At 45.0% G+C, this 18,739-nt stretch overlaps 1 protein-coding gene across 11 annotated transcripts in view; it reads right to left on the bottom strand.

Moving 5' to 3' along the window:
- Positions 1-18,739, bottom strand: part of NEO1 (neogenin 1) — a 185,079-nt gene that overhangs the window by 62,465 nt on the left and 103,875 nt on the right. For all 11 annotated transcript variants that reach the window (XM_073579448.1, XM_073579449.1, XM_073579456.1 and 8 more), the window contains exon 3: positions 763-1,038. In XM_073579448.1, coding sequence (XP_073435549.1) covers positions 763-1,038 — 276 coding nt within the window. The remainder of the gene's footprint in view (positions 1-762; positions 1,039-18,739) is intronic.

Below are 18,739 nucleotides of genomic sequence, written 5' to 3'. Positions count from 1 at the left end.
AGGACACTTCTGTTCACAGACTTTGGAACAGTTTTTATTTTTATTTTCTGTGCCCAACCACTCCAAAGATCTGTCCCCAGTAATAAAGTAGTAAATGTTCCCTTGAACCAACTGGGGACATACCACTGCACGTCTGTCAGAGGAAAAAAAGCAAACCACCACACAAAAGTGTTATAGTATACGCCCAGTTGTTAGAAGGAAATTTTACATCTTTAACACTGGTAGAGGGATAACTTTGAAAAAGAGGGGCACGGTGGTGGGGGGGGGGGGGGGGGAATAGTTCCAGGGTCAGTGGAAAAGTAGTGATTGGAGGAGATGCCAAGTTTAAAGGGACTGCGAGTACAAAATGACTGTTCAAACCAAGTACAGATGCTTGGTGCACCTTTGTTGTGGCCAAACATTTAGGTGTGCCATCACACCAACTTGTTTTCCCTCTACCTTCACCCCTTCTTTGATTGACATCTCTGGCTTTAAAAATCCAGAGAAGGGTGGAGATCGATGGAAAACAAGTAGGAGGGAAGGTGCACCTAAATTTTTGTCCCCAACATGATGTACCGAGTGTACTTGGTTTCAACAGAAATGGAAAACTATCTACAATATGAGAAATCTACAATTAACAGGTCTTTAAAGACCCTACTGGATCTTTCTCTAACGGCCAATCGGCTTGTACAATAAAGCTACTGAAAGAAGAAAAATCAGCAAGTGAGTGCCTATATAGCTGAAATCTCCCAGCATTTATAATATGTAATGCAGCCTTTTTACCTGCTAGTATTTTGACTTCCGCCTCTTCACTGTACTTCAAAGCTGCTCCGCTGCCCACACCACAGCGATACAGGCCAACATCGCTATCATTGGCATTGCTTATAACCAGGCTGCCATTCGTCAATATAGAGATTCTATCGTCTAACTCCCTCAGCGAACGATTCTGCTCCCAGTGAACAAATGGAACAAGTTCTGGACTGATATCACAACCTAAAACAAAAATATCACCAACATACACCGATGAGGCTTCAGGCTGGCTGGCAAATCTGGGAAGGCCTAAAATATGAAAAAAAAAAAAAAAAAAGAAGTTATTAAGGAAAACTATTGACAAACAAAATGCATTAAAAAATATAAACGTTGAGATTTTCCAGTGGTTGATATCTTTTCATAGTGACCTAAAAAGGAGACAAATAGCGAGTTTTCAACATGACGTAGGTCTACATCAGCATAAGCGGAGCCTGACAGCAGATACATGCCGATCCATGGGCAGCATGTATCACTGTGACTGCAGGATTCCAGCCATACATGTCCGACTCTGAAATGATGCGGCGTTTCAGACAAAGGTAGAGTTTAATACCCGCCGAGGATCGACTTGCGCTGGAGACTATACAGACAGGTGGGACCCCAGCGGCTTCATCCCGCACGCTGCCCAAGAGTGACAGGTCTCTGCCTAAGTGACCTGTCAAATTCAACACTGTGCAAAGATAAATCTCAAAAAATTTAAATCACTGGAAAGCTTATAGGAAATATTCTCATGACGACTATTTGGAATTCACAGAATCTGTATTTTGGGGGTTTTCATTTGTAGATATAATGTAGAACAGACAACTGCTTTTTCTTTTCTCTTATCTAAATCATACTGTTGAGAAGGAGGTAGTGAAGAATTTCCCACAGGAAGCTTGAGTGCCTGCCAACAAAACACCTTTCTTAATTCATGCGCGCCCACTTATTATTTCAGACTTGGCCTATAGGCCTCCAATCTTGCTCAACCCAGAAAAATGTTTACTTGATACCAATACTATCAATTTCTCAAGAATCCTCAGTACTTTGGTAAAATATCATTATGGATGGTTATTTGGGGTCATTCCCCAAGGACCTAGTAAAACTTAGATGCGTACGGTATTTGTGCTGTCACCACTCCATTCTTTTGTGCTTGTTGGTTTTCGTGGTAGCTACAATAGTGGTCTTGGATTAGAAATAGCATCACTCTTACCGAAACACTAATATTGCATGTAATGCCTCTCATGCCAATCCTATGTCAGGAAAGCAGTCGCACAAAAAAATTATCAAAACAAAACACAGTCAAACTATTTCGGGGCACATTTATTACTGTATTGTCTGTATATATCCAAGACCATTGCTAGGATTTTTGCTGAGAGCGTGCAGTTTACTGGGCATCTGTGCACAGATTATTCCCAATGTCACTCAATGAGCCTAAACCGCAGTTTTTCTTAGAAGATGCTACAGAAAAAAATTGCATGCCATTTCTGTTTCTTCTGGGGTGGTGGTAAAAATCTGCCTGTTATTTTTCCCTCGCATGTAAAGGCGGATTCAAAAACTTCACTAACGAAAACTAAGATTGTAATCGACATCTCCCTTAGCACAAGAACTATTTTACAAAACTGTTTCCTAGAACTTTTTTTTAACCCATAACATGAAAGTCAGGCTAATATATGCTTCATTACAAAATATGCCTCTTTACTAAAATTAGTGAATGCAGAAATGAATAAATCCCACATCAAAAACTACATCTAGTATATTGTATGACCTCCTTGATTTTTAAGGACAGCACCAAGTCTTCTAGGCATGGAATGAACCAGTTGGTGACATATAACATCTATGTTTTTCCATTCTTCAAGAACAAACTCTTTTAGGGCCTGGATATTGAATGGAGAGCGATGGTAAACTAGTCTTTTCAGAATTCCCCATAAGTGTTCGATTGGGTACACATCAGAAGACATACTTGGTCACTTAATCACTTTCACCTTCTTTTTAAATAATGTAATAAATGTGTGTTTTGGTTCAGTCATGTTGGAAAACTGCACCTCTACCAAGACCACAGTTATGGTCGCAGTTTCTCTTTCAAAGTAGAGCACTACATCTGTGAATTCATTAATTCATGATACCATCAATGAACTGTAGCTGCCCGACACCAATAGCACAGACCCACAAAAGGTCAATGCGACCATGTTTCACTGAAGGCACCATGCATTTTAATGTGTACCCCTCACCATTGCGACACTGTACAGCTTTATTATTTTATTCACTTACAGAGAGGAAAATAAGTATTTCATACACTGATGATTTTTATTGTAGGTACACTTCAACTATGAGAAACAGAATTTAAAAAAAATAAAAACAAGAAAATCACATTATATGATTTTAACATAATTAAATTGCATTTTATTGCATGATATAAGTATTTGACACAATAGAAAATCAGAACTTAATATTTGATACAGAAATCTTTGTTTGCAATTACAGAGGTCAGACATTTCCTGTAGTTCTTGACCAAGTTTGCAAACACTGCAGCAGGGATTTTGGCACACTCCTCCATGCAGATCTTCTCCAGATCTTTCAGGTTATGGGGCTGTCGCTGGTCAACATTGAATTTCAGCTCCCTCCAAAGATTTTCTATAGGGTTCAGGTGTGGAGCCTGTCTAGGCCACTCCAGGACCTTGAAATGCTTCTTACAGAGCCACTCCTTAGTTGCCCTGGCTGTGTGTTTAGGGTTATTGTCATGCTGGAAGACCCAGCTATGACCCATCTTTAATGCTATTACTGAGGGAAGGAGGTAGTTAGCCAAAATCTTGCAATACATGATGCCATCCATCCATACATACTCCCTTCAATATAGTACATTCATCCTGTTCCCTTTGCAGAAAAGCACCCCTAAAGTATGATATTTCCCCACCATTCTTCACGGTTTGGACAGAGTTCTTGGGGTTGTACTCATCCATCTTCCTCCAAATACGGCGAATGGAGTGATAGGAGTCTTAAAGTTCTATTTTGGTCTCATGTGATCACATGACCTTCTCCCATGCCTCCTCTGGATCATCCAGATGGTCATTCGCGAACTTCAGTTGGGCTTGGACATGTGCTGGTGTGAGCAGGGGACCTTACGTGCTCTGCCGGATTTTAATCAATGAAGGCATAGTATGTTACTAACCGTATTGTTTTAAACTGTGGTCATTGAACAGGTCTTCCCGTGTAGTTCTGGGTTGGTTCATAACTTTATCAGAATCATCTTTACCTCACAAGATCTTGCATGGAGCTCCAGACCGAGGAAGACCGACCGTCATCTTGTGTTTCTTCTATTTTCTAATAATTATGGGAAACAGTTGTTGCCTTCTCCCCAAGCTGCTTGCCTATTGTCCTGTAGCTCAACCCAGCCTTGTGCAGGTCTACAATTTTGTCCCTGGTGTCCTTAGACAGCTCTTTGGTCTTGGCCATGGTGGAGAGGTTGGAGTGTGATGGATTGTGTGGACAGGTGTCTTTTATACAGGTAATACAGTAATTCAAACAAGTACCATTAATACAAGTAATGAGTGCAGAGTAGGAGGGCTTCTTAAAGGAAAAATAACAGGTCTGTGAGAGCCAGAATTCTTGTTGGTTGGTATGTGATCAAATACTTATTTCAGGTTATAAAATTAAAATTAGTTATATAAAAATCAAACAATGTGCTTTTCTGTTTATTTTTAGATTTTGTCTCTCCCAGTTGAAGTGTACTTACAATAAAAATTACAAACCTCTCCATTCTTTGTAGGTGGGATAACTTGCAAAATCGTCAGAGTACTTTAGAACATTTTTACACATATTTGAAACATGGACCATGCTCAGATCACAATGTCCAAACAAGCCTCTGGGTCTACCAACCTGATCTAACTACTTCATAGGCATATATGAAATGGTTCTCTCAGTTAGGCTAGTTTCACATTAGCGCTTTTGAGCGCAGCGTCGGCCTGCGCACGGCCGCCGCTAAGCCACGCCCCCTGCAGCACCTCCGCCGGTAGCTCCGCCTACCGGCGCATGACGCTGCATGCGTCCTGCGTCCCCTATCACTGGGGGAGCAGGCCGTGCGCAGTATGCATTTGGCGGCGCATGCATCCTTTTGACGGTGCGCCGACCTGCGCCAAACGCAACCTGCTGCAGTTTGGTTGCGCTCGGCGCACCGTCAAAAAGGCGCATGCGCCGCCAAACGCATACTGCGCACGGCCTGCGCCCCCAGTGATAAAGATAGGGGACGCAGGACGCATGCAGCGTCATGTGCCGGTAGGCAGAGCTACCGGCAGAGGTGCTGCAGGGGGCGTGGCTTAGTGGCGACCGTGCGCAGGCCGTCGCTGCGCTCAAAAGCGCTAATGTGAAACTAGCCTTAAAGAGGTATTTTGTTAGACCTGTTTCACACATCAGTTTTTTCCCGTCAGTCAAAATCCACCAATTTTTTAAAAAATGGAGACGCTTTTTCCCCCATAGACTTACATTATTGGCGGATCTTGACTGACGGCCGTCCATCCCACCCGTTTTTGTACGGATCCGCCAACATTTTAGCAGCTCCCGGGCGGATGAGACGGTCCCCTGCAACGTTTTTTTACTTTGACGGACCGCTATTCCGAGGTGCGCATGCCTGGCCGGGAGGCATTTTAACCCATACATGCCGTCCCGGGAGCCGCTAAAATCTCTCTCTCCCTCTCTCCTACCGTCGCCCCGCTCTCTTCTCGCGGCTCGTCCCGGTCCCGCGGCCCCGCTCTCTTCTCGCGGCTCGTCCAGGTACAGCGGCCCCGCTCTCTTCTCGCAGCTTGTCCCGATGCCCCGCTGCCTCGGCGGTACTTTTTTTTTTTCATGCCTGCGGTCCCTTTAACATCCCTACATCGGCGGATCCCGTCAAAGCAACGGTCCGGTGGCACGCGTTGGTGTCTCGACGGACACGGATCCGTTCTCCGCCTTTTTGGCGGATGGCAACTGACGGGAATAACGTAAGTGTGAGACAGGCCTTATCAACATTTAGCGATGCGAGCCAACAAGCAACAGTATGGCACATGATGTCTAAGGCCACTGACCGGCTGCAGCAGCCACAAGCCGCCCCTTGTAAACAAAGCAGATTATAGAACGGAGCATAATTTTGTATTTTGTAATTTTATACCTTTTGCTAAAGTTTTTTTTTGTTGGGTACAAGGCAATGGTTAGTGAGGCGTTTGCGTTTAAATATTCATATAGGCGACTTAAACCCTGTAAAAATCATACCAGTTATATACTTTTTAGTGGTGGAGCTAACTTTTAATCCTCTTTGTACACCCTCCGATTAGCATATCTATTATTGTTATTATTTTTTTTTTTTTTAGAGTGCCGTTGATTCCATGGTGCCATACATGAGAAGGAGACAGAGGCGTAAGTAGGAGAGGCAGCCGAGGCATGTGCCGGGGGCGCAGTTGGGCCACCTAATGCGGCGGTCTGCAGTGCGCCGGCTCCCAGGGAACAATTGTACTCGCATCTTAAGGCCCAGTCACACCGCGAGATCGCTAGTGAGATCGCTGATTTTGTGACGCCACAGCGATCTCGCCAGCGACATTGCTGTGTGTGACACACATAATCGACCGGGCCCCCTGCCGGGTATCGCTGATCATGCAGGATCGTCCTGGGCCATTTTTTGATCGTTGCTCTCCCGCTGACCAGCGCGCATCGCTGCATGTGGCAGCGGGAGCCAACGATCAGCGAGGCTCCCAGCGCTCTACGCAGGCGCTGGGAGCTGGTATTTAAGGTAAATATCGGGTTACTAAGCGGCGTGCGTCACTTAGTTACCCGTTGTGTACCTTAGAAACCTTCGTGCTCGCAGCTCCCGGAGCTAGCACGCAGGTTTCTAAGATACACATCGGGTACCTAAGTGACGCGCGCCGCTTAGTAACCCGATATTTACCTTAGATACCAGCGTCGTCGCTGGTGCTGATCACTGGTGAAGCTGTTTGGCAGCTCACCAGCGATCATGTAGCGATGCACCAGCGATCCTGACAAGGTCGTATCGCTGTCGGGATCGCTGGTGCATCTTTAAGTGTAACTGTACCCTTAGACGCGAGTACAACTGAAGCTATGACGGCCGGGTCAGAGCGATGCCAGCAGCGTGATCAGGTCATGTGATCATGCTGCTGACGTCACTCGCCCATGCTGCAGAGGTGCACATTGATGGTAAGACACCGAAGATTAAGTGCATGGGGGGATTTAATGTGTGTGGGGAGATTTCAAGTTGGGATGGGGGATTTAATTTTGTGTGCGGAAATTTTGAGTGTGAATGGGTGGAATTTAATGTGTTGGGGGAGATTTGGAGAGGAGTTGGGGGATTTAATGTGTGGAGGGATTTGAGGACACAAAATGAGGAGCAAATGGGGAGATGCAGGGCATGTATGAGGAAACAGTATGGGGGAATGGGGGGCATGTATGAGGAAACAATATGGGAGATGGGTGCAGACAGTATGAAGAGCAAACGGGGGAATGTATGCCGACACAGTATGAGTATTGATGGGAAAAATGTATATGGGCACAGTATGGGGAGTGAGGGTGATAGGATGTGTGCAGACACAATATTTGGAGTCGGGGGTATGTGTGAGCAGGCAGTTTAGAGAGTGAGGGGGTAAATACATTAGTTTACAGTACGGTGAACAGGGGGATGTGAGAACAGACAATATGAGGATGGAGGGGAATAGTGTGAGAAGACAGTATGGGGGAGAAAAGTGAGTGGGCAGAAAATAGAGACTGAGAAGTGGGAGCGTAGCATGGGGGACAGTATACTGAAGTGTGATTAGAGGACACAGTATAGAGACTGAGCCCTATAGGGAGGACACAGTGTGAGAGGACAGTGTGAAAAGGGGTCCCAGCGTGGAAAGGAGAGGTCAGTGTGAAGAGCATGTACTATGAGGGACAGCGTGAGGGGCAATTATTATAGGCACCGTCACTCACAGTGATATCGCCAGCGAGATCGCTGATTTGTGACGCCACAGCGATCTCGCCAGCGATATCGCTGTGTGTGACATGGATCAGCGACCGGTCCCCCTGACGGGTATCGCTGATCGCGCTCCATCGTCCTGGGTCGTTGTTTGATCGCTGGTCTCCCGATGGCCAGCGGCCATCGCTGCGTGTGGCAGCTAGAGACCAACGATCAGCGACGCTGGTTTCCAATGTAAACATCGGGTAACTAGGAGCCGCGCGGCTCTTGGTTACCCGCTGTTTACCTTGGAAACCAGCATGCACGCTGGTTTCTAGGGTAAACAGCGGGTATCTAAGAGCCGTGCAAGTTCTTAGTTACCCGCTGGTTTCCAAGGTAAACAGCAGGTAACCAAGAGCCGCGCTGCTCCTATTTACCTGATGTTTACATTGGAAACCAGCTTGCTCACTGGTCCTGATCACTGGAGGGGCTGTCTATGTGACAGCTCAACAGCGATCAGCCTAACGATGTCCCAGCGATCCCATCCATGTCGAATTGTTGGTGGGATCGCTGGGACATCATTATGTGTAATGGGGCCTTTATTCAGGGGCTCAGCGTACAGCAGATATTTTTATTCAGGAGCATTATAATGACACTTCTATCTTTTAAGGGCATCATATGGAGATTTGCTGCAGAAGACCAGAGAAGATGGAAGTCTGCAGAGACGGCTATGAATGAGAAAACTCATCATGGGGTCTGGACAAGATGAAGAAAAGAAGGGAGATTGACTCCAGAGACGACGTCATCTATAAGGTACCTGGATGTGAATTTTATTAGGGATACTGACTAATTCTCATGCTTTTATGTTAGGAGCATTAAAGGGGTTTTCCATGTTTGTGCTGAGTCTACAGTCATTCTATGTGACTGCAGACTTCTGAATTCTCACAGTGCTCACTGCACTCTGTTAGGATTCTCTTGTGCTGATGATTTACATACATGCGGTCACATGCTGACTAGATTTGTGGCCTCACTCAATGAAAATGAACTGATCGAGGCCGAGCATGTCTAGCTGGAATGTGGCCAGAAGTATATAAATCACATGCTTGTGCTGACATGACCGTGTACTCTTGCCACCGGCAAGGGAGAACCCTAAAAAGTGTGCAGTGCCTTCCTTGTGAGAATTCAGAAGCCTGCAATGTCAGGATTCAGCTCTGCAGGTTCCAGTAGTCATCACATGGACACTTCACTCATATGCGACGTTCATACTTGGGGTATGTGCACACGTTGCGGATAGCTGTGCGGAATTTTCCGAGCGGAATCTACATATTTTGGCAGAATCTGTAGGTCAAAATCTGCGTGTTTTTTATGCAGATTTACTACTGATTTTGTGTGGATTTCACCTGCGTTTTTACACCTGCGGATTCCTATAATGAACTGGGTGGAAAAACGCTGCGGAATCTGCACAAAGAATTGACATGCCGCAGAAAATAAATCGCTGCGTTTCCGTGCGGATTTTTCCGCAGCATGTGCACAGCGGGGTTTTTTTCCCTCATAGATTAACATTGTACTGTAAATCACTAGCCGATCTGCAGCAGTAAATTTACAACTTGTGCACATACCTTTATGGTCCTGTGATAATGAGCTTCTCTTCCTGCTTCTCTAAGCTTTTCACTGAACATTGAAAGTATTAGGGAGAGCAGCTCGCTGGTACAAGACTAAGGGTACTGTTACACTTAGCGCCGCACCAGCGATCCCGACAACGATACGACCTGGTAAGGATCGCTAGTGCATCGCTAGTAAGCTGCCAAACAGTCAGATTTACCCAACGACGCAGCAACGATCCACCAACCCGTATAACGACCTCGGCGGTCATTGGGACCTTGTCACACAGCAGCGATTTTAACGACTCCCGCCTGCGTCCATGATTTATGAGTCGCTAACGAGGTCTGTCGTCAGTGTGAAACACAGCGATGCGTGCTGACCAGCGGGACACCAGCGCTCAAAAAATGGCCCAGGACATTCGAGCACGATCAGCGACATCGCAGCGGGGGCCTGGTTGCTGCCAAGTGTCACGCGTAACGAGATCGCTGGCGAGGTCGCTGTTGCGTCACAAAATCGGTGACACTTCAGCGATGATCTCGCTAGCAATCTCGCTATGTGAGACGGCGCCTTTAGTGTGCAAATTGCATATGTGCTTGGGATGAGGGGGGAAACACCAAACTGAATTCTTGCCCCGGGTGCCTGAAAACCTAGATACACCTCTGGAAGGAGTCACATAAAGACGAATATAGATTACAATGAACAAACTAACAATAACAGACTGGTACATAAATGAGAAGGTCCTGCCCTGATGGGCCTCCAAGTCTAAAGGATAATGGGCAAGGACACAGTAGATTGGGGGATTGTGACATTTCCGGTGGTGGTGAGGTGGCAGAGGATCATTGCAGACTGTAAGCTTGCTTAAAAAAATGGATTTTCAAGTTCCGTTTGAAAGTTTTGATCGTGGCGGATTATCGGACACAGAATTCCAGAGGATGGGGGATATTCGTCAGAAGTCTTGGAAGCAACTGGGTGAGGAATGTACAAGTGTAGAGGAAAGAAAGAGGTCTTTGGTAGGACTGGAGATTACAGATGGGAAGATTTCGAGAGATTAGTTTAGGCTGGTTTCACACTTGCGTTTTTTTACGCTGCTTTTTAGAGCAAAAAAAGCATGCGTTTTTCCCCCTATACTTGGGTATATACATATGCGCACGTACGTGTTTGTATGCGCATGCGCTTTTTGCAGTATGCGCTGGGCGCACAAAATGCATCCTGTTGCATTTTTTGTGTGTCCGAGTTGCCCCAAAAAATGCATGCGCACGCAATGCGTTTTTTTACAGCAAAACACCCATTAAAGTCTATGGGTGCGCATACGTGCACATTGTAATGCGCACGTATGCGCAAAAAAACGCATGCAGTTTTTTTTAAAAAAAATGCACCAAAACCCGCAAAAAAAACGCACACAAACGCATGATGCGTTTTTTACATGCGTTTGTGCGCGCAAAAAACGTGCAGCGAAAAAACGCAAGTGTGAAAGTAGCCTTACAGATATATTGGGGAGACAGGTTATGAATGGCATTGTAGATCAGTGTTAGTAGTTTGGAATGAATAAATTGGGGAATTAGGAGCCATTGAAGGGGCTTGCAGCAGCGAAAAGGAGATCAGTAGTGAGGAGATAGGTGGACTAATCATTCAGCAGAGTTAAGGATGGACTGGTGAGGTGCGTGATTATAGGAAAAGGAGGATATTGCAGTAGTCGAGGCAGGAAATGACGAGAGCATGCACAAGCATTTAGTAATTTCAGGATTGAGGAAAGGATGGATTCTGTAAATATTTTTGAGTTTGAGGCAGCAGGTGGGGGAAGAGCTTGGATCAGCGGTTTTAAAGACAAGGCATGTCGAACACTTTCCCTGAGCTTGATTAACAGTCCTCATTTTCTCATAGCAATCACTCCCTAAACTCAAAGCCCTGTTCTTACGCTTGCAAAATGACACTGGAAGAGCCTGGCAGCATGTTCATTGTGTCAGGGTGAAATCTCTTCTCTAAAGCCGCTCGCATGCTACACTTCCATGCACGGTGAGCGGCATCCACAGACTAGCAAGATCTCAGAGCATGCGGTGTGACTCTGATCTGTCTCTTGCATTTGACGGCAGCTGCTCAATATATCCATAAATTTATGAAGACAGTGGCTTCAGAGAGAAGTCAGAGATCAGAGTGAGCTCGCGGCAGCAGAGCCACCATCAGGGCATTACTACCCTTTACTGCTGTATGGGGCCTAGAGAGCAGAAGCAAAGAGGGGGGGGGGCGACCTGGGTGAGATTCTATGGCAGCAAGCCTCCCCCTCTTCTGCTTCTGATCCCTGGCCCCAGGGGAAGCGTCAGTCAGGGGCGTCGCTAAGACTGGGCTGACAAGAGGGCTCCCTGCGCTGCTGATTCCTAACTACATGACTCCCTCTTTTCTGTGTATGCATCTGTGTATAGTGTATTTGTGCAAGTTGTGTGTTGTAATGTGTGTATTGTGTGTGTGCTGATACAGATAGATAGTAATTTATAAAGTATGTCCTTTTCCGAGTTGCGCAACTGCGATCTCGGTGAGCCAGAAGTCTCTTTTACAATGTAAGTCTATGAAGCCTCATTCTGACCCTCCATAGACTTACAATGTAAAAGTCATTCCGAGTCACAAAACATCAGCGTGATGCAGAGAGTTGGCAGAGGGGTGACGTCACTGAGAAGGGGAGTGGAACTGTGCTAGATATTGGGGAAGATGCCAGTAAGTGTATTTAATACAGTGATCGCACACTACAATCACATACACAAAGGTTTAAGAGAAAATGTTATTGTGAGGCCTCTTTAAAGGGGTGGTCCAACGACAAAGTCATTTTCTTCCTAAGGCCGGGATCATAGTAGCGTATGGTATCTGATACAAGAGCACCAGATACAATATCTAATGACACTCGTCTCCAGCTCTGCTGGTGAGCATGAGCCGAGTATCATGCTACTGCAATCCAATCCTCTCACATCACAGAATCGTAGCACAGGTAAGGAGAAGGAGAGATTAATTTCTCCATCTTCGCCATTGCCGTCTTGGCTTACATGAGACTGCACTTGGATGACATTCAAGTGTAGTCCGATGTTTTGCACACACCCATTAACATTAATGGGTGCACACTGTGCGAGATACGTGGCTAATTGCAGCACGCTGTGATTTTGTTTCTCATGCAGAATGGGCATGAGAAAAAGAAAATCACTGATCTGCTCTGCCTCATTGAATAACACTTGTCAGAGTGAATGTAAGATTTACTCGCATTGCACTCCTCTGCATTATACACCAGTGAGAGAGACCCTTAATCCCTGTCTTTCTGATGCCTTAATCTAAACAATTTTCTAACATACTTGCATTAATAATTCCCTGTCCTTCCCTCACTACATTAACTGGTGAGTCAGTGTGCTACCTGTACACTAACATTATACACTGTATACCATATACAGAGCTCCTGTGTATAATGGCACCTATGGTAATATTAGTATTGTGCTTTTTTATTACAGATCAGTAATGTAGTAATCTGTCTCTATGTGGTGGTAATATGTGGTCCGGTCATGACGTGGAGGAATTTGTCCCTTGTATACAGCATTATTCAGTCACTATGTGGTGGTAACATAGTCTGATCATGGTATGGTGGTATTTGTCCCTTGAATCTGGTACTATTCTGTCACTATATGCTGGTAATGTGTGGTCTGGTCATGGTGAGGCGGTATTCCTTGTATGTGGTATTATTCTGCTGCTATGTGATAGTAATATGTGGTCTGGTCGTGGTGTGTTGGTAGTTATCAATTGTATACAGTATTATTTCGTCACTATGTGCCGGCATTAGTTCCTTATTCAATCACTATGTGGTGGTAATACATGGTCTGGTCATGGTGTGATGGTATTTGCTTTTGTACTTGGTATTATTTGGTCACTATCTGGTGGTAATATATGGTCTGGTCACGTGTGGTGGTATTTTTCCCCTCTATGTGGTATTATTTGAGTTTGGGGTGGTAATATATGGTCTGATCATGGTATGGTGGTATTTGTTCCTTGTATGTGGTATTATTCAGTCACTATGTGGTCTGTTCATTGTGACGGTATTTGTCCCATGTACGTGGTATTATTCGTTCACTATGTGGTGGTAATATGTGATCTGGTCAAGGTGTGAAAGTATTTATACCCTTGTATGTGGTATTATTGGTCATTTTAAAAAATGTAAGTGACACATTCCCATAAAAAAAGTATTGGATATTTTAAGATATTTTTAATAGGTTAGAGTAGAGTAGAGCCCTGCGAAAAGCGTCTACCTAGTCTTGGTGGCAGGCTTAAAAAAAATCTTCTGGCCAAAACAAAAGCTGATAGCTGTGTATGTGGTATGGGGTTCAAACTATTAGTGTGAGATTGGTGAGGATGTGGTGCAGAAGTGTAGTTTATCCAAGAGTGGGTGGTGGGACTGTGGAAGGTTCGAATAGTGGAGCTTGATTGGAGTCTTAAAGGGGCCTGAAAATTTTGCCACTATGGGGCACTGAAATTCCTGGTGGCAGCCCAGGCTGCCAGCACTGACACCAAACACACCACTTCAAGTGTCAGTGAGCAAGAGTAAATAGGATATTTTGAGTTTAGGGAAAGTTCGTTGCGAGAAAGTGAGCAACGTCAATTAAGCTCATGGAAAGGGTTAGGCCTGTTTCACACTTCCGTTTTTTGCCGTCAGTCAAAATCCGCCAATTTTTTTTAAAAACGGATCTGCCAAAAATGGAGCGGATCTGTTTTTTCCCCCCATAGACTTACATTATTGGCGGATCTCGACGGACGGTCGTCCGTCCCACCCTTTTTTTTAAGGATCCAAGATTTTAGTGGCTCCTGGGCGGATGAGACGGACCCTGCAACGTTTTTTTTCTTTGACGGTCCGCTATTTTGAACCGCGCATGCCTGGAGCCGTAACTCTCTCTCCCGCCCGCCACGCGATCTCGGCTCCAACTCACACCCGCCGTGCGATCTCGGCTCCAACTCACGCCCGCCGCGCGATCTCAGCTCCAACTCACGCCCGCCGCGCGATCTCGGCCGACACATGCCTCGGTCGCTTTAAATCTCGCCACTTGCCTTCTCCCACAGATCCTTACTCCAACGTGGACCGCTGACATCCATCCGTCACTCAACGGAGACGGATCAGTTGCTACTAACCTTTGGCGGATTTCAGCTGACCGCCAACGACGGAAGTCTGAAACAGGCTTTAGATATGCAAATCGAAGAGCGCAATGGTGCATTGAGACATTGGCAACTCCAAGAATGCACCGAAGTGCATATGGCTCACACATGAATTAGACTGCAACTACACAGCTAAAATATAGGTTACTGGAAAGTTTTTATTATAGGGGCCAAATCCCATATTTAAATGTTTAAAAATCTACTTTTGCAGTTTGGAAGGACACAAACTCCCTTTAAGAATCCATCAAACATGATATAACAAAATCAAAACGACGATGATGGGATTTATTTAAGGAATAATACATGTATGCCTTCAAGGGACCGTTAGAAGTGAAATCGCACAGGAAAAATGGAGGGGGTGTATAAATCAGGATTATGGCATAAAAAGCAAGGCAAAAACTACAGAAAGGATGATAAAGCTGAAAGAAGTCAATGACAGATTTAGACAGAGAGGCCATACAGGGTGTGAATGTGTAGTCTCTTCACTGACTTGTAGCCGTAACCCTTCACCTTGCACAGCCCATACAATACAATTAGTGACACCAACACATCTTGTCGAAGATCAATGTTCTGTTCATTAAGAGCCTGCAGGCAATGCACCCCCAGCCTCCCCCGCCTGCTTCTCAGCTCCCAATGAATCACTCAGCGGCAGTGCCACATTCTTCTATCGATTGCACCGCACTGTGAATAATCCTGCACCGAGCGATAAAGGAACAAGAATGAGCCTTACCTACAACTTCATTTTATAAGTAAAATCAACCCCTTGATGAACAGGAGAGGGGTCCTGTATGTAAACCAACCATTGACCACATTGATGTAGATGGGGAATAAAAGCACTATGTTTAATAAGCCTAAGACTGCCACAAAGTACCTGCAGAAAGCGGCCATGTTTATGCAAATAATGATCTTAGAAAGAAGAGAGCGCAAATGTCATTGAATAATCTATCTTACAACACAAATTCTGTCTTCATTTACACTTTAGATATTAGAAGGGACTGTAGATACGTGCCCTATGGGACATACAAACGCTATACATATACATATATATATATATATATATATATACACACACACACACATACATACATACACAGTACAGACCAAAAGTTTGGACACACCTTCTCATTCAAAGAGTTTTCTTTCTTTTCATCACTATGAAAATTGTAGATTCACTCTGAAGGCATCAAAACTATGAATTATCACATGTGGAATTATATAATTAACAAAAAAGTGTGAAACAACTGAAAATATGTCTTATATTCTAGGTTCTTCAAAGTAGCCACCTTTTGCTTTGATTACTGCTTTGCACACTCTTGGCATTCTCTTGATGAGCTTCAAGAGGTAGTCACCAGAAATGGTCTTCCAACAGTCTTGAAGGAGTTCCCACAGATGCTTAGCACTTGCTGGTTCTTTTGCCTTCACTCTGCAGTCCAGCTCACCCCAAACCATCTCAATAGGGTTCAGGTCTGGTGACTGTGGAGGCCAGGTCATCTGGCGTAGCACCCCATCACTCTCCTTCTTGGTCAAATAGCCCTTACACAACCTGGAGGTGTGTTTGGGGTTATTGTCCTGTTGAAAAATAAATGATGGTCCAACTAAACGCAAACCGAATGGAATAGCATGTCGCTGCAAGATGCCGTGGTAGCCATGCTGGTTCAGTATGCCTTCAATTTTGAATAAATTCCCAACAGTGTCACCAGCAAAGCACCCCCACACCATCACACCTCCTCCTCCATGCTTCACGGTGGGAACCAGGCATGTAGAGTCCATCCGTTCACCTTTTCTGCGTCGCACAAAGACACGGTTTTTGGAACCAAAGATCTCAAATTTGGACTCATCAGACCAAAGCACAGATTTCCACTGGTCTAATGTCCATTCCTTGTGTTCTTTAGCCCAAACAAGTATCTTCTGCTTGTTGCCTGTCCTTAGCAGTGGTTTCCTAGCAGCTATTTTACCATGAAGGCCTGCTGCACAAAGTCTCCTCTTAAGGCAAAGTTCACACGTAGTGGAACACTCGCGGAAATTACCGTGAGAATTCCGTAATTCCATTTCGTGGGAAAAATCGCATTTTAAATTTCCGCGATTTTCCCGCAGAAAAACTAGCATTTTGCAAGCGTAATTAGCTTGCAAAATGCTAGCGTTTTCCAAGCGATCTGTAGCATCGCTTGGAGAACTGATTGACAGGTTGGTCACACTCGTCAAACATAGTGTTTGACAAGTGTGACCAACTTTTTACTACTGAGGCCGCCTATGCAGCATCAGTAGTAAAAGTTAAAATGTAAAAAAAAAAAAAAAAAAAAAAAAAAGGTGTTATTCTCACCTTCTGACGTCCCGCGCAGCCTTCCCGCCTCTCTCCACGCTCTCGTTCCCAGTAATCCTTTGCGAAAATGCCCGCGATTACGTACTTTCTCGCGGGATCGCGACGTCTCGCGGTCATTCGCGATGACGTCGCGCGAATGACCGCGAGACGTCGTGATCCCGCGAGAACGGACGCCATCACGGGCATTTTCGCAAAGGATTACTGGGAACGAGAGCGTGGAGAGAGGCGGGAAGGCTGCGCGGGACGTCAGAAGGTGAGAATAACAATATTTTTTATTTTAAATTCTATTTTTTACAGGGATATGGTACCCAAAGCCCGGAGGACAGTCTCCTCTCCTCCGGACCGTGGGTACCATCCGCAATTGTTCTGCTTACTTTTCACATGGTGTGCACAGCCACATGCGGGAAATAAGCGGAACAATGAATTCCTATGGGTGCGGGATCGCCGCGATTCCGCAAAATTAATGAGCATGCTGCGGTTTTTACCGCGAAACGATTCCGCCGCAGTGAAAACCGCAGAATTAGCACAGCATTGCGGAATCCCATAGGAATGCATGGAATGCTTATTTTTTGCGTTTTCGCGGCAAAATCGGCTGCGGAAACGCAAAAAAAATGCAACGTGTGAACTCAGCCTAAAAGTTGTTGTAGAGATGTGTCTGCTGCTAGAACTCTGTGTGGCATTAACCTGGTCTCTAATCTGAGCTGCTGTTAACCTGCGATTTCTGAGGCTGGTGACTCGGATGAACTTATCCTCAGAAGCAGAAGTGAATCTTGTATTGCTTTCCTGGGGCAGTCCTCATGTGAGCCAGTTTCTTTGTAGCGCTTGATGGTTTTTGCCACTGCACTTGGTGACACTTTCAAAGTTTTCCCAAATTTTTGGACTGACTAACCTTCATTTCTTAAAGTAATGATGGCCACTCGTTGTTCTTTACTTAGAATTTGTATTATGCCAAGAAAAAAGTAGCCAACAGTCTATTCAGTAGGACTATCAGCTGTGTATCCACCAGACTTCTGCACAAGACAACTGATGGTCCCAACCCCATTTATAAGGCAAGAAATCCCACTTATTAAACCCGACAGGGCACACCTGTGAGGTGAAAACCATTTCCGTTGACTACCTCTTGAAGCTCATCAAGAGAATGCCAAGAGTGTGCAAAGCAGTAATCAAAGCAAAAGGTGGCTACTTTGAAGAACCTAGAATATAAGACATATTTTCAGTTGTTTCACACTTTTTTGTTAATTATATAATTCCACATGTGTTAATTCATCGTTTTGATGCCTTCAGAGTGAATCTACAATTTTCATAGTCATGAAAAGAAAGAAAACTCTTTGAATGAGAAGGTGTGTCCAAACTTTTGGTCTGTACTGTATATATAGCAAAAAAAGCATGGGGCGAGGCTTCACAAAATGTCTATTTCAACATTTAGCCTAAATACTTTCCTTCTCTATAGAGGATAAAGAATATTCAGAAGCATTCCACTACAAAGTAGCCACCTGGGAAGAACATGCTCTGCAACAGGGTCACCTTTAGGCTGTGTGCACACGCTGCGGATTCACCTGCGGATTTTTCCGCATGGATTTGCAGGTAAAACTGCAGGTAAAGCGACCTACAGTTTTCCTGCGGATTTGCCAGCGGTTTTCCCCTGCGGTTTGACACCTGGACAATGGAACAGGTGTCAAACCGCTGCGGAATCTGCAGAAAGAATTGACATGTTGCGGAATTAAAACCGCAGCAAATCCACACGGAAAAATCTGCAGCATGTGCACTGCAGATTTGAAATCCCATTTGCTAACATGGTACTGTACAATGTCTGCGGAACTGCTGCGGATCCGCAGGGCCAAATCCGCTGCGGATTTGCAGCAGAATCCGCAGGGTGTGCACATACCCTTACAAGTGATGCAATTTTTGCTGCCTTTATTTATGTCTTTTTATTTCCAAAAAAGCTTCTCTAGGGCAGCTGTATTGTTCTGCATTAT

Source organism: Dendrobates tinctorius, unplaced genomic scaffold (assembly GCF_039654945.1).
Source record: "Dendrobates tinctorius isolate UK_male_01 unplaced genomic scaffold, ASM3965494v1 ptg000062l, whole genome shotgun sequence".
Taxonomy (NCBI): Eukaryota; Metazoa; Chordata; class Amphibia; order Anura; family Dendrobatidae; genus Dendrobates; species Dendrobates tinctorius.
The sequence above is the reverse complement of the archived record's forward strand: the minus strand, read 5'-3'. Positions and strand labels throughout refer to the sequence as shown.